Genomic DNA, 17643 nt, shown 5'->3' on the forward strand with positions numbered 1-17643 from the left:
TGAAGGTAAAATTCATGAATGTGAATTTGAACAACCTTCTCACATAGTCTGTCTCAACTGATATCTATTTATTTAGAAAGCTGATATTTCACATCTTCGTGAAACTCATTTTAAAACCCCTCGTCTTGGAACGCATTTTAAAATGAATTCCATGATGATGAGCCTACTTTAGAAAATTCACCTTTGTCAACGATGTAAAGCTGTGCACGTCTGGCTCAAGCTGAAGATTTTTTTTTGAAGGATTATGGTTTTTGTAGACTCAATAAAATAAGTGTATTGAACTACGTGATTTATACGAAACCCCATACACGAAATGCGTTAAACTCAATTGTTCTTAATATTTGTTTTGGTACAAGTTTTAAAATACAGAATCGACTTGTTGACAATAGACTTAAATTTCTGTAGATTGTATTTTCAGGTTTGTACCAGAAAAGAGAAATTGAAGGAATAAATCAGGGAGAGTGAAAGTCAGGGGACGGCAGTCCCGAAGGTGTAAGGAGTGCACTGTACCTCAACGCAACCGCACAAGGGGCGTCTGAAAACCTAAAACTTACATACACATATGAATATACATATATTAACAATGTCATCCCATAAGTGCCTCCAGGTCCTAGGCCCAATTGAAAATATACACATATGAATTAAATTTTAAATGGTGCCAAATTGCGATTGGCACCCGGGCACCACATATTCTAGGAATGCTCCTGGTAAAAGTTGGTTCTGTAAGTACGCATTTGGAACAGTAAATGAATTCTGACTGTTCACGGCAAGAATGTTCGTGTTTGGAAGAAAGCGCAGGAATTATAGATGCTCTTTCAGAAGAGCAGTGGCCGTCGTAGTACCTACAGAAAATGCATGCAGGAGAACCAAATCATCTATGAAGTTTTTTACTTCATAGATGATTTGGTTCTTCTGTGGATATTGTAAGAAATTGATCATTAATTTACCTTACTGCCCGTCTTTTTGAATGGAATCTTGAAGCTCGAGAGGGGTTTTGGGGCCCCACCCCAGATATGAGAAGAATATTCTGTGGCCAATTTAAGATTTTTACCGAGGGAATAACTGTTCAGAAGAAATATAACTGACAGAGCAAAAAAGGAAAACTTAGTTTTTAGATTCAGAGGAAGCACCATTTGTGGCGTGCTCATTCATAAGAGCGATCAGACGTCGGGCTAGTCCCTAATAGAGATATGTGATCTTGTCTAGAAATCTGAATGTTATTGAAGTTAATCAGAGAATCTTTAGGCTCCGTTTTACTAGATATAAGAGATGACTGAGTTTTAGAAGAATCAACATGATTAGCATTTAAGGAACTGGTGTTGGATAATTGAGAAGCTGAAACTGTGTGCGAAGAGAAAGGTTTCTGAAACTGAAAGTTGTAATGTTACGTGCTGTTGTCAGCATAACTGCTGATAGTATATCTAAACAGCAGATTTAGGTACTTATTATAAACGAGAAGAATAGTGAAAGACGAACTTTACCTTCAGGGATATCTATATTAGTGGAGAAGGTAGAAGACAGAGAGCCATTTTCTCTTCCTATAGATAGCAATCATAGAGAAAAGTGGACACCCAGTTAGAAAACAGTCTGCCATCTAGATGACCTTTCTGCGAAACGATCAAATTTTATTTGCCAATTATATGAAATTATGCCAAATGATCAAATTATATGATCAAAAATCTTAGAAATTTAAAGAGTGATTCATTATTATTATTATTATTGTTGTTGTTCTTCTATTATTTCTCCCTGATCGGGGGATTCCACTCCGTGACTGGTACTGCTACCAAGTACACAGGGTGGTTGTAATGTCTGGTGTTACTGTCGGTCGAGGAAATCTCTGACTGTCCTACAGGTGTTCAGGATTGCGGCTTTCTGGAGTTCCTTGTAAGTGTTCTCTGCGAGACCTATTGCTGCTAGGTTTATATGTAGAGTCTTTGGTACTATACCGGTGGTTGACACGATGATTGGGATGGTTGATACTTCTTGCATATGCCACATCTCCTTGATCTCATGTCTCAGGTTCGTGTACTTCCTAATTTTTTCCTCATGGGTTTTGTGGACATTGCTAGTGTTCGGCACCGCTGTGTCAATCAGGTTGGTAGCCTTTTCCATCTTGTCCACAAGGGTTATGTCCGGTCTGTTTTGCGGAATGGTGTTATCCGTTATTATGGCGCGGTTCTAGTACAGCTTGTGTGTTCGTACTCGTAGTACGGTACACTTTCTTCTTCTTCTTCTTCTTCTTCTTCTTCTTCTTCTTCTTATTATTATTATTATTATTATTATTATTATTATTATTATTATTATTATTATTATTAGAGAGAGAGAGAGAGAGAGAGAGAGAGAGAACGATGATATCCAACTTTTTTTAATGGCACACCCTGGGTGTGCCATTAAAAATTAATCAGAATATAAGTTTTAGTGTATTGATTATAACAATGCATACATTAGTAAAATTAAAATTAATACTTAAAATTAAAACGAAAAGATAGAATTTTGTACTATATGTTTTGCACTTCGTTGGTACGATCGCCGTCCTCCCCACACCGGGTGGAAGAAAACTGGAGTTCGAAACCTGTCGATGACAGGAGGTAGTTTTATGTGTCTTTTTTCACAACGTGGCTGAGTTAGTTGTTCTCAGGCGAGTGTAACATGTTCCCCGTAAACCAAGGTTTTTCGTCCAGCAAACAGAAAATCGACTTCAGAACACACGCAGTTCTCAGACGATATACACGGAACAACATAGCCTAAGGTGCCGATGCTGCTAAAATCCAATAACAACAGCAATAACAACTCCGTTGTCGTAACCTTTTTACTATCTCTCTTATGAATTTTTCCAATTTTGTTTGTAAATTTTTCTTAATGATTATATCCATTGGCTCTTCTGTGTGATTTTGTTTATATATATTATATACAGTATATTTTGTGAGGTGTTGGTTACTGTTTGTGCTCATTGGTGGCGTTAAATACTTATACCTCGCTGTGAATGTCGGGAGTCTTTTTAAGTGAAAGTTGTAGAAGCTGCAGTGATGGTGGGTATTATTTTATGTTTCTTTGCTTTATTTTCTTCTGTAATCCAAGGTTATTTTGAGTTGTTGCCTTTCTTTATTAATTTGACTCGAATATGTGCGGTATCTAAAATTTTTATTGTTTTGTAGTTTCAGTTTTACACATACGCGTATTGTTGTTTCCGTTTTGGTGCTTTTAGTAATATACAATATTACTAAAATTTTAACAGCATATTCGAATAATATGTATGTGCATTGTAGATCCGTGTCACGCAAATTTATTTTACAATAGAAAATAAATTTACGTTATGCTTAAAAGTATTATAATCAAAGTCAGTCTCTTTATTATCATGTGACTTTGAATCAGTTTAACCAGTGAATTTCCAAAGTATAATATAATTTTGTTTTATTGTTCTCAATAATAAAATACTAAAGGACAAGTATATCTAACCCAACTTCAAACGTTTTCCTTGCACATGTCAAAGTACGGAGATTTAAAAAAAAAAAATATATATATATATATACACACACCTATATGTATATATATATATTTTTGTGGTGTGCGTACATATATATTCATTCATTCATTCAGCCTGTCTCTAAGCGGTCTATTAGATACATAATCACACACGGGGAGATAATATCTTTGCCTGCTTATTCTGTAGTTTGCATGACACTGATGTAGGTATATTGTGTACATATGTATTATATGTAGTAGTAATAGAGGCATGTGATGCAAGAAAGCAAGCATATGAGCTTATATAGCATCAGCCAAAAAAAAAAAAAAAAAAATTCACAACCATTTCCTCTTAAAGTTTGTCCAGTTCCTCTTTGAAATTATTTAAGTTATCCAACTTACATAACGACAGATGAAAGTTCCAAAAATTAACCACCGACTGGCCGAAGGCAAATTTCTGCACATCTGTTGTACAACTGCCTTTTCTCAATTTGAATTTAAGGTAGAGTTTCAGTATCAGGTACAGCCGCCAAAAATGGCGGCAAGGAGAGTAGGGGAAAAGCAGTGATTGTCGTGTTTGATTCTGCTCACTCATGCATTCCCTCCCCTCCCCTCCCCTCCTCACCTCACCCAGCGGATGTCAAGGGCGCCTCCGTAGCCAGGTGGGCAGGAGCAGCAGTGCGTAGCACACGCTTCTTGATTAGACCCGGGTTCGAGCCCGTCACCACCAAATACGAAGTATGCGGAGAGGTCAGGGAATGACCACCGCATATCCCGGAGCAATATGGCCTTAGTTGCTAATGCTCCTAAAAAAAAAAAAAAAAAAAACCAAGCGGATGTCAAGTGACACGCGGATGGCCTGTGGAACAGCAACAAATATGGTGGCTGAAAACAATGGATAAATCCAATAAATTCAATAAATTTAAAAATTAAAGTTACAAAAATTAATGTTTTTCGGGGATCACAAAATGTCACTGACATTTGAATAAGTCGGATAGAGCTGAAAAAAAGAAAAAAAGGGAGAAAAGTAATTTAAAAGGAAATTTTGGGAAAGAAGGAACAGCAAATGAACAATTATTAAAAATGAAACAAACAAAAATGCACTTTTTTTTAGGCTATATTTTATGAGCATTAACAATGAGATTGGCTGAAAAGAATAAAAAAAAGGCAAAATGGTAATATAAGGAAATTTCACGATATAAATGGAACAGCAAATCAAAAGGAAAAATAGAACGAACGGGAAATGGCAATTTTTTTAAAAAGAAAGTAACAAAAATGCACATTATTCGGAGATTGCAATATGTCACGAGCTATCACAAAAGCGGAGCTGAAATGAAGAAAAGGAAAAACTGCAATTTTTTAAAAAACAAGTAAAAATTCACACGACATGCAACCACTGATTCTTCTTGCCTGTACATTACTAGACTGTTTCGTGAGCATTAACAACGAGAATTACTGATGCGAGTGAACACATTTACACATTTTTTTGTTTTGTTTTAAATTTTGTTGGGGGCTGCTGCCCCCTAACCCCTGCTTTCCCCCCACAAAATTGGAGCTGAAATGAAGAAAAAGAAAAGGCGATGTGGTAATTTTTTTTAAAAAAATTAGCACGATGTGCAACCCCTGATGCATCTCGCCCATACATTACTAGATGGGGGATAGGGGATCCCGATCCCCTGCTTTTCTGCCCGAACATTAGAAAACAAGTAATTAGCATATTATTTGTAACAAAAATTAACACCACATGCAATGCCTGATGACTGGACGATTTCACGAGCAATAACACTGAAATTTGCTATTGCTAGTCAACAGAAATGCTAAAAGGACAGAAATCACTCACTTTATCAATTGAATTATGTTTTCTAAACGATCCAACATTTTCGCACTAATATTTTGCAGGAATAAATCACCCACTTTGAAGAGACACCTGCACTTAACCAAGGCAAAGCAAAAAGTAAATCACAAGCAATCGAATAATCACTGATAACTACATGATTTCACGCTGAAAATTACCTGATGCTTGTCAACAGAAATGCTAAAAAGACAGAAACCACTCACTTCATCAACCAAATTATATTTTGTAAACAACCCAACGTTTTCAAACTAATATTTCACAGGAAAAAAATCACCCAATACAACCGACACCTGTCTCAACCGAGGGAAACCAAAAAGTAAGTTACTAGCAATCGCATATGCAAATAAGGGGATTTTCCGTGGGGCTACTTCCCCCACACCCCCGATATGTATTATTTAGCCTTTTCCAAAACCAAACAACTTTTCTTTTTTTGTTTTTTAATTATGCATCCATAAAATTAAATAATCAACTAATCAGATATTAACATCACGTGACATTTCTAACAGCGAAGTTCGTAACCTGAACATACGGAAACTTGACACTGTGACACGCACCAGGTGGCACTCGTGCAGTTGTCTCCGCATGTTCAGGAGATCACGTGACACTGGGCGAAGTCAGCACCCATCAATCACGCCCATATCTCCGAGATCAGTAAGCAGTCGGGACGCTGTATCCTTAACTGAATCTAGACCGAATTTAAGCCCCTTCAGGTTTGTAATCTAAGCAAGCAGAAGAATCCCATCAGAATTCAGTGTGCCCAACCCATTCAATGCTTTGTACACCTCAATCAGATCACCTCACAGGTGCCTAGTCTCCAGCCGCTGCAATTTGCAGAACTTAAGCCTTTCTTGGTAAGAGGACCCCTTTGTTCCCCTCATCAACCTTGTTGCCCTTCTCTGTACACACTCAAGCAACTCTACATCCTAAAATGAGGCCTCCAGACCTGTATGCAGTACTCAAGGCGTGGCCTGACCCATTGCCTTGTACAACGTGATAATCACCTCCCTGTCCCTGCTAGCAAACTTCATATTTGATTGCACAATTACCCCCCCCCCCCCCCCAGGTCTTTTTCACTTTCCACTTCCCTGAATGTAGTACCACACAGTTGGTATGTTCCTCTGGGGTTACTTCTACCCATATGCAGTACTTTGCATTTGTCAATTATTTTCTAATAACTGAGAGCAAAGTGGAGGAGAAATTGTTGGAAGTTTGAAAGAAGGTAAAAAAAATACTAAGCATAACTGAAAAATAATATCTACAGAATAAGATCAGTATTGATGCTTAAAAGTATTATAATTAAAGTCAGTGTCTATTTATTATTAATTTTATAATCTAACTGCTGAAGTTTATCATACAATTCTAATTTCACATCAGCCTGTCAGAAATATTCATACTTGACTGTGTTTGCAGAATAAATTTTAAAAAAATATTTTGGTAATTCTGTTGTTTTAATTACTTGAAAAGCAGCATCCAATTAAAATGAACAGTGTGCACAGGCAGTTTAACAGAAAAAGAGAGGAAAATTAGTGTTTTCAATATTTATTAACTATGTTGATGAAGGTATGTAAAGATTGTCAATGTTGCATATGATAAAAAGGTAGGCTTGTTAATGGCAGGAGTCAAAGCAAAACTATTACAAGAACTAGAAAGTTAGGCTGATTGATTGATAGGTGGCATTTTGGGTTTGCTATTTATAAATGCAAGATACTGCATATGGGTAATGGTAATCCAAACATCCCATACCACCTAGGTAGGTGGTGGAAAAGAAAAAGACCTAAGGGTAATTGACAGCTCATGGGTTCTGTCAATCAGATACAGAAATTTGTCCATTTGGTACAATGCAATGTTAGGCTGCATCATGAGTACTGTAGAGAGGTCTGGAAGCCTCATTTTGGGAAGAATGTGCAGAGAAGAGCAATAAGATTTGTCAAAGATATAAAAGGGTACTCTTACTATGAAAGACTTCAGTTTTGCAAAGTGCAGAGTATGTACACTAATCACCTGTGAGGAGATCTGATTGTGTTTAAGGCTTTGAATGGTTTAAGTAAATGCTGATAGCAACCTTACCTTATTCTTCTTTAGACAATGTGCATAAGGGCACATGAACTTAAATAAAAAAAAAAAGAAAAAGATGGCTGCATGCAAAATTTTGTTTTCAGAGTTTCTGATTTTTGTAACATTCCATCTGGCATTGTGGAAGTATGTAGGTTGAGTTGGACAAATTATTAGAGGTGATGGACAGATGATCTGGGTATCTGATGCTGTTTAAGCTTGTTCACTTGCATCATTTGCCACTGCTAATACAAATTTTTCTTAGTAGAAATGCACTTTAGTAATTTATTACTTGAAAAATATGAAACCCTCCATGGAACTGCTGTTTCCTCCAATTAGTTCAGGGAAAGTAGTGCCTAGCTGGCACAGGTGATCAACTGAAAGGTGAGAAGCATCCCTGAGTATTCACAGTTATTGGGGATAGAACCGTATTGTTAATTTTTGATGTTGGTTTAGGCCAGAATTGCCGACTGGGCTAGCCGGGTGGGTAAAGTGCCTGCCTGGCAACCCAAAGGTCGCGGGTTTGAATCCCGCCTTGGGCTTGGATCAAAGTACTGCAAAAAACCTTGGGAGGTGCAAAAAAAAAGGCCAGAATTACTGATAATTTCTTTGAAGTACTGAAGAGTTCAATAGCCTTTCAATTTTTTTTTAAATGTGAATTAGTGGACTTTTTGAAACATTTTCTTCTAAATTAAACCAGAAATGATTAAAAACTGTATTATATTGATATAAAAAAAATTACAAAGCTATTTAGGTTTAGGAAGTCACACTGTAGGTCAACCAACCTTAAAAAGGTTAAGGTTATTTGATATAAGCATGTAGGTTTTTATTTTGCTAGTCTGCTCCAGGGATGGGTAACATTTTTGGGTGGCAAGCCAAATGTAATTTCTTTGAATTTTTTATGCAGGCCATGATTAAACTGACATTACACTTTGCATTTTGTCTATGTATTGCTTTCAGAGGACTATCTTACAGGAAATCAAAATACAGTGGAACTTCTATTACGAACTTCTATTTAACGAATTTCTCTATATTACGAATTTTTTCCAAAACATTGCACCTTGAAACGAAATTACATGTAAAATTAACCCCATATAGTGAAGTGTTAGTCTCTCTCTCTCTCTCTCTCTCTCTCTCTCTCTCTCTCTCTCTCTCTCTCTCTCTCTCTATAATGAATTTTTATAAAAATTAGTAAAAGCATTTTAAGATTTTCAAGCATTTACTGCTAAACAGCCGCCCAAATATACTGCCTCCTTCCTTCCGAAATTGCGCATTAGCATCTGGAATTAAATAATCATCCTTTTAATGAATACTTGTAGCCATTGATGCCCATAAGAGGGTCTTTATTTCAGTTTTGTTACAGTTAAAAGTGGTCGTAAACTTTACAATAAATAGGGTAGATTTGTAAATTGATGTTGGCTCAGGGGAAAACGAAATTCGCTGCGGTAAACTTGAGCATGCTGCAGTGGCAATACATAGAATGCTACCATAGTCGGTTTTTAGTAACGCCTACTGAGTGACATTCGTTTCTCACCTCAACTGTACCATGTAACTTTCCTGTCAATCATTATATGATATGTCTGTTCTCATCTAACTGGACTCCCAATAGGTGGTTTTCATGAATTTTTTTTTAATTTCGTTCATCATCAATCACATAGGCTATATGCTGTTGTATTTTTTTTTTTTTCTGAAAAGTAACATACAGCATACATTAACCATAAATTTTCTTTCGTGTATATATGAATGAAAGCAGAATATAAGAAATTCACAAAGTCGTATATTTCTTCAAAGTGATTGATAGGAAAGCACATGATACTGTTGAATTGGCAAGTGAACATCATTGAGTAGGCGGTACTAACAATTCACTATATGGCCAGTGCAGCGAAGTTTGCGGTGTATGTATTGGCAAGAGCTGCAGTCGAGTAATTTTTACAATTGCGGAAACAAATATCGAAAAGAAAGTGTTTAAGTATTAATGATAAAACAAAGATTGTTATGATATTGACCAGGGTTTTAAGAAAAAAGATGTTGCGGAGAAATATGGCATACTTGCAAGCAGTTGATCTACGATTTTAAAAAATGGAGAATCAATTTTAAATGCAGTTGAAGGAGGAGCCGACAAGAAACGAATTAAGTTATGTATATACAAAGATGTCTATAAAGCTGTTCTAAAATGGGTGCAAATAATACGTGAAAAGAATATACCAATATCAGGCCTAATAATTAAGCAACAAGCTCTGAAATTTGCACAGTTCCTTGGAATTTCATTCCAAGGGACTGTGCAAATACAGAATTTAATGCGAGCACTGGGTGGCTAGATAAATTTAAGAAGTGCCACAGAATTGCAGAAAAGGTTATTTGTGGAGAAAGTGTTAATGTAAGCGAAGAATGAGTGTAAGGATGTTTTTAATGCTGATGAAACAGGTTTATTCTTTTAAATGTTTACTGAATAGAACACTTGCTTTTAAGGATGATAAATGTTTTGGCGGAAAACAAAGCAAAGAAAGAATCACTGTGCTAGTTGGAGCAAATATGACAGGAAGTGAAAAATTAAGACTTTTAGTCATCGGAATATCAAAAAACACGAGATGTTTTAGAGGCACAAAATCTTTGGAAGTTGATTCACCTTTAATAGAAAAGCATGGATGACAAGTGATATTTTTGAAGAATGGATATTAAAACTAGACAAGCGTATAACAAAAAAATTAAAAAGGAAAATTGTGTTGACAACTGTCCGGTACATCCTGCCAAACTTAAAAGTGAGGAGGACTTGTTTTTACCACCAAACATAACGTCAAAACTCCGCTAGTGGACCAAGGCATTATTAAAAATTTTAAATTTCATTATCGAAAGAGAATAATAATGAAGATTGTCAATGCGTTATCAGAAAATAGAAACTTGGAGGTTACAATTAAACTTAGAGATTGCATCTCTGAACTGGCAAAAGTTTGGACAAACGATGTCACTGAATACACTATTCAAAATTGTTTTTCGAAAGCGAGATTTGCATTGGATACAGAAGTCGAACAACGACTGGACGAACAAGATGAACTGGCCCTTTTACAACTGAAAACTATTGGACATTATTAGAATTGTCCGGAAACATCGAAAATGAAATAACACCTGGATAGTTGTTTATGTAGATCACAGCAGAACATCCAAATGAAGATGAAATACTGCTGAACAGTGTTAGACACGACCATGATCACGGAGAAATGATGCTGAAGACGCATCAGAACAACCTTAGAAAAGCCAACTCATGAAGAAATGATTAACGCTTTTAAAACGGTTTGTATGGGTCTACAGTTTTGTGAAAATGTCCCTGATAATGTTTTTAATGCTCTGAACAAGTGAGTTTTTTTTTTTTTGAGAATCAGACAATTTTTTAATTGTACTGTGCAAACGAAAATTACAGATTTTTTTTTAATTTGTGATGTTTACCGGCAAAAATTGTGTAAACGTGATTTAAATAAGTATGTTTTTGAAATAAAATACATTAAAAATAAATGTAGATTCGTTTTCATTTTCTAATTAGATAATTTCTAATAAAAAAGATACTCTGTATAACGAAATTTCTCTATAACAAATTTTTTCTCTGGATTTATCGAATTCATTATAGGTAAGTTTGACTGTATATACCTGCTAACCTTTTAGACACTTCTCCAAGTGGAATAAAGATTCTTTGATATAAGAAATAAAGAACAAACAAAGGAATGTGCTGACTACCAAATAACAAGTTCAAAAGGATAGCAACTGATATGAATATTCCCAACCACTAAGTTTCCTCTATCAGTGCCTAACAGATCATATTTCTAAATGCTAAATGTCTCCAGGGAATTTCTCCAGTCATGCTCTGGCAGAGCGTGACTGGAGGGAGTCTGAGTAGTGTGTATGCAGGAGTCATTGTTGAAGCCACATGTCAAGAAGCTAAGTATATTCTTGCTATGTGTATGCGACGTCTAAAAATTTCATTACTTCATATAGCATGTCCTTGGCACCTTTTATTCTACTGAATGCATCATGAATTGTTAAATTAATAGAAAAACTTCTGTGAAAAGATCTAAACCTCCTAAACACTTCCTCATTCATTTCACAAATGTATGCGGTCTTAGTTCTAACCTCAATGATGTCCATTTCCACTTACATTCTGCCAAACCCCATGTACTATTTCTGATAGAATCCCTGTTATCGGTTGATTCAGCCGATACACTGCTCACCGCAGTTGCCCGAATTATTTGCTGTATGGTTTCACTTCAGAGATGTAACTTATTTTTCTATTCTGATATTCCCTGTCAGAGATCTGATAATTTGGAATATCTTTTTCATATTCACTGGCTTAATCTTTCTACCACATTCTGTCAAATTCATCTGTTGCCTCTATTGTTCTCCTAACTCCACTAATCACTTGGAACTCTTTGGAATTTGAATTTCTCCAGTCCAACTTACCTAACAGTAAGGTAATTTTCCTTGGTTATTATAATGTTCAGAACTCCAGCTGGCTTTCATTTTCTAGTCACATGGACCCAACTGGTCGAGATGCTGAGGTTTTTGCAGTTACTAATGAACTTGCATAGATTGTTCATTTACCTACAAGAATACCAGACAATCCTAACCACACAGCCAACACTTGATCTTTCTCACAAACTACCATTCTAAGTATGCAGTTGAGGTGAGTGGTTCTTTATGCACCTCAGATCACAACTTGGTAATGGTCCCTCCTCTAATGGAGCCTTTCTCTTGTGACCATTCTCAACCTTGTGTTGAGACATTACAAGAAATGACAAGAATGCAAAAATGGGAGGATCTATGAGAATGCTTTTCTTTTCCTTAATCAAATTGTTGTTTCAAATCTTCTGATGTCAACGTTTGCTCAGAATGTGTCAGTGAAATTATTCTTGTATGGATGAAATCCTTTATTCCAAACTCCATCTTAAAATCTAGTCATTTATCTAAATCTTGGTTTTCCAGTAAACATGCTAAGACTGTTCCAGATAAGAATATTGCATATTGCAATTGGCTTGTATCTAAATCTCCTGGTTGATTTTCTGTCTACACTAAAGCTCGCAACAGTTGTAAAGCAGTTATTAATCAGTTCAAACTATATTTTGAACAGGCTAAAAGTAGAAAATATGCTTCTTGTCCAAATGGTGGTCAAGCATTCTGGTCTCTTGCTAAAGCTATTGGTCACAACATTTGCCTATCTGTTCCCACCTCTTTCAAACCAATGGTCCTATTTCCACTTCAGCCAAATATGGCTGAAGCTATCCTGCTAGCATCCTACTTTTCTTCCAACTTTTAAGATTGATGATCTTGATAAACTATCTCTACAATTACCAGTACACTCCATTCAATGCTTCTTGTAGTCTTTTGTTAGAAAGATTTTGATCAATCTCGATGCTAAGAAAACTCCCCAAGTCCAGATGGTATTTCTCCACTTTTCCTCAAATCCTGTGCTCCTGAGCTTACTTCTGTTCTTTGTCGCCTTTTCTATTTCAAAGGTGTTTTCCCTTCTGCTTGGAAATTTTTTCATATCCAGCCAGTTCCTAACAGGGTGACAAATCCCTTCCATCCAATTATTGTCTGCCATTGCATTTCTACTCTTTCTAAAGTGATGGGCAGATCAATTAACTGCTGGATATCTAAGTGTTAATTTGGTATATTTCTGTACACGAGGTAGGCAAGAAATCTCCCATGATTGTGAGGTCGAAAGGATATGGGTGGAGAGTAAGCGAAATTTGTGGAATTGTCAAAGGGATTTATAGGAATGTAATTAATGGATAACAGAGTAGCAATGGCTCAATAAGTTCTATGTTATAAGTAAATTATTTTAAAAATGAAAGAATTACCTCTGTGGTGTCTTACAGAACACTTTGGTGCTGATACCCTCAGGGTTGGATAACTATATAAATCGATTGATTATATTCCACTTTCTCGTAGACAAGATCAGTGAACCAATGTACCATGGAATCAGGAACCTATGGACCCCAAAATACATTGAACCATCACCCCAATCTTGAGCGAGTGAATACAAAACGTCCGTATTTTTAAAACAGTTTAACTGCTATGGGAACGAATAGATACATAGTGAATGTATACTTTTAATACTTTAAAACTAAAAACATTAAGACTTCTAGGACTTATATAAGTACCCAGTGGTACTTATGTAAGCCCTAGAAGGAAGGGGATGAATTAGATTGGTCCACTTGATATTGATGATCCTGCTCAGATAGGTGACAATCTGAATTGAGTATCTGCATCTACATTCACACATGAGGAGTTATTCTGGCTGGGGAATGCCAAATGTTCATCAAACTCTGGCAGGGAGCTAAATGATTTTGTAATAACGGAGAGCAAAGTGGAGGAGAAATTGTTGAAGCAAACATAAGAAATTCACCTGGGGTGGATGGGAATCTATTCAGTTATTTATTTATTTATATAAATAAATAAATTTATTTGTTTATATTAAAGGAGGCAGCAAAGGAAGTTAGCAAACCGTTAGCTATAATTATGAGGACTTCCTTGGACTCAGGAGGTCTCCACAGACTGGAAATGTGCAAATGTGACCCTTTTGATATCATATACTTGGATTTTAGGAAAGCTCATGATACTGTTGCACACAGACTACTGTATATGTTGGAGCAGTATGGCATTAAGGGCAGATTGCAACAATGAATAAAAGGATGGTTGAGTGGGAGAAGACATAGTGGTAATCAATGGACACTGCTCTTCATGGACTAATGTTATTAGTGGAGTTCCCCAGGGGTCTGTGTTGGGCACATTGTTGCTATTTTTCTATATTTATCGATGATATTGATGAAAGTATATCAGGATTAATGTCCAAGTTTGCAGATGATATGAAGGTTGGTAGGGTTGCTAATGGCAGTAAGAGTGATACACTGCTGCAACAGGTTCTAGAAAAGTTGATCAGATGGGCTGCAAGGTGGCAACTGGTATTCAGTCTTTCCTCTTATGTGGATGTCCTTTCAAGAAGAACAATGGCCTTTCCAGCTGTAGTCTCCATACTTGAATATTTCAAGTTCAATCTTACAATTTTCTGATACAGACAAATTATGTCCGACACTGTTTGTTTTGCGATGCCGTACTCAAGACAGATGCTGGACGCTGAAGCTCCTTTTTTAAGTTTTTCTATCACTGATAGTTTATCGTGAAGAGAAAGCATTTTATGCTTAGGCTTCTGTCCTACACTAGGCTTACTTAAAGACATTGTTTAACTGTACAGCACAAAAGATAGAAGCACGTAACTGTGGAGCAAAAGACAAAAGAACTGTCTGAACCGCATCCGGGAACCAGTTTGTTTGTGCAGAGTGATTCATCACAGCCCAGTGACCTCGGACACAATACATATGACCTTTGAGCCTGATCGTCGTTTGATTTTTACACTTAAATTTTTTTAGAGCTGTCTGGATTAATGAGGATTTACTGTAATTACAACAGACCTATTAGTTTAATTTGTGGTATGGGAAAAATAATGAGGTCACTAGTTAAAGAAGTAATGCAGGACCATTGATACAGGAGTGCAGTAATACTTCAGACACAGCATGTGTTTGTTAAGGGGAAATCTCGTCTGTCCAATTTGATTGGATACTATGATGTGGTCACAAAGGAACTGGTTGCAAAAATTAATTTTGATATCATATACTTGGATTTCAGGAAAGCTTTTGATACTATTGCACATAAAAGATTGCTATACAAATTAGAGCAGTGTAGCATTAAATGCAAGTTGCATTAAATGTATTAACCGGTGAAATACCACCACTTTGCTTATTGGAGGCTTGAAGTGGTGGAACCCATGTTTAGTCTCTAGAGTTAAGTTCCGGTCAACCCTTCCCTATCTCTTCCATCATGCAGTATGATTGATGATTTTGAGGTTATGATGAACATCGTGGCGAGATCCAATATTCCTTACATTTCGAGGGTACAGCTCTAAAACGGTGTTCGCAGGCCGGCCGCTAGTTAGTACACCGGACCGAACCTATTGGTAACTCTAGGAGGCTTCCGGATCAGCTAGTGTATAATCTTGCTACCTCTACTCTGCCAGATAGTGACTGGAGGGAGTCCGAGTAGTGTGTATGCGGGGAGCATTGTCAAGGCCACGTTATGTCAAGGATCTGGGTATATTCTTACCACATGTACGCCATATCCAAAAATTTCATTACTTCATACACCATGAATTGTCAAACTAATAGAGCAAGCTTATCTGCGAAAAGATCTAAACCTCCCAAGGACTTCCTAATTCATTTCACAAATATACGTGGTCTCAGTTCTAATCTCAACAATGTCCATTTCCACTTGCAGTTTGCCAAACCCCATGTACTTTTTCTGACAGAATCTCAGTTATTGGTTGATTCATCTACTGCTCATCTCAGATGCCCAAATTATTCACTGTATGATTCCTTTTGCCTCAAAGGTGGTACTTGTGCATATGTCCGTTCTGATATTCCCTGTCAGAGACTTGGCAATTTGGAATCTCCTCTCTTTGATCTTCTCTGGCTTAAAATCTCTCTACCTCATTGTGTCAAATTCATCTGTTGTCTCTACCGTTCTCCCAACTCCACTAATCACTTGGAGCTCAATGATATAAAAGAAATTTGCTGACAGTGATAAGGAATTGATTATCCCTTGTATTAGGCAGTGTTCAGGCCACAACTTGAATACTGCATGCAGGTCTGGAGTTCTCATTTTAGGGAGGATGTAGAGCTGCTGCAACGAGTGCAGAGAAGGGCAATGAGATTGGTGATGGGAACAGAGGAGGAGTGCTTTTACCAAGAAAGGCTTCAGTTCTGCAGATTGCAGCATCTGAAGACCTAGGCACCTGCAACATGATCTGATTGAAGTGTTTAAGGGATTGCACAATTTCAAATTGATGAAGAATGGTTGCAGAATAGATATGGAAGTTTGCTTTTAGCCTGCAGGTGGTTGATTGCTGGAAGAAACTTCCATCTGTTGTTGTGGAAGTTAATAGCTTAAATTCAAGGAAGAATTGGAGGGAATGAATAGGTGAAATGGTTTTTTCCTCCCTCTAATGCTGTATAAGCTTGCTTTCTTCCATCATTTCCCACTACTAATGCTAATGCGATTTGTGGACTTGAGTTATGTAATGTGTTACCCGTGTTAATGAATAATGGATAACTTAAGAATTATAAGAACTGTCTATTTTCTACCTAGAAGGTTTCTAGAAACTGTCCAGAAAATTTTACTTTTTAATTTGTTACAAAAAAGTTGTAAGCCTCCTCTGGCCTTAATATACAATGTAAATGGATGTGTATTTTCTTTTGTCAATATTTGTAAACAGGTAAAGGTAAGTGAAGATGTTGGAAATATGGAAAAACAATAAGGCCAAGAATGCAACAGAGATTTTTTAAATTAATCAACAAAATTAATGCCAGAATCGTTCGATTCTGTTGTGGAGTCTGTCCCAGAAAAAGAAAAAAGTTGCAGCTTCAGTGTTACCACCATAAAATAAGGTAATACTATAAAGATTTAGAAAGAAATAAACAACTTTCAGCTACAAAATACTTGAAGTTGATTTCTCCTGTGTATCTTTCCAGCTGATCTGCAATCTTCAAACATGTCAAGTCACAAATGTGGTTTTTCTTTGTGTTGCTAGCAAGTTATAGATATTTATGTGTATACCTTACATTTATTCAGCTTTTTCTGTTTAAACATTTTCTAGTAAGAAGCTCCACACCCTGATTGCTTTTCTTGGCAATCTCTGGCTCCATAAAACGATCAATATAATCAATTTGGAACTTGACAAATGACTTGCAGCAAATTTTGTTTAGTGGGGATTATTTGAATAATATTTAAAAGATATTGAAAAAGTTAGTTTATATTTACTTCTTACCCTGTAGTAAATTGCTGAAACTTGCTAGGCAATATACTGCAAATTTTATTGGTTCCTGACGTTAAGATCTAGAATTTCAATGCTAGCCATAGTTCAATATTGGGACAGCCACGAATAACTGACAAACGAAGACCAACTTATTCAGACTGTGCAAAGGCCTATGTGATTGAATGTTTGCCCAACATTTGTTGATAATTATATTGAAAGTCAACTGTATGGGGACTTTTCTATTGAGAACTAAAGGTAAATTGTGACTTTATATTTAATACAGATTTAATATCATTGTCACAAGTTTCTGTTTTTCAGTTTCAGTCTCTTGTGGTAAAGTAGAAAGTGAAAGAAAGTCCAGCATTTTTGGTTAGCACATTGTCATTCCTGATTGCTACTAGTTGCTAGCAACCAGTATATT

General features: G+C 36.4%; 1 protein-coding gene across 1 annotated transcript in view; it reads left to right on the forward strand.

Moving 5' to 3' along the window:
• Window positions 1-2939: 2939 nt before the first annotated feature.
• The window catches only part of RpS4 (ribosomal protein S4), a 55393-nt gene continuing 40689 nt past the window's right edge, over window positions 2940-17643 (forward strand). The window contains exon 1 of the mRNA XM_090379355.1: window positions 2940-3029. Coding sequence (XP_090235481.1) covers window positions 3027-3029 — 3 coding nt within the window. The 5' untranslated portion in view covers window positions 2940-3026. The remainder of the gene's footprint in view (window positions 3030-17643) is intronic.

Source organism: Mastigoproctus giganteus, chromosome 8 (genome assembly GCF_048544385.1).
Source record: "Mastigoproctus giganteus isolate SK-2022 chromosome 8, ASM4854438v1, whole genome shotgun sequence".
NCBI lineage: Eukaryota > Metazoa > Arthropoda > Arachnida > Uropygi > Thelyphonidae > Mastigoproctus > Mastigoproctus giganteus.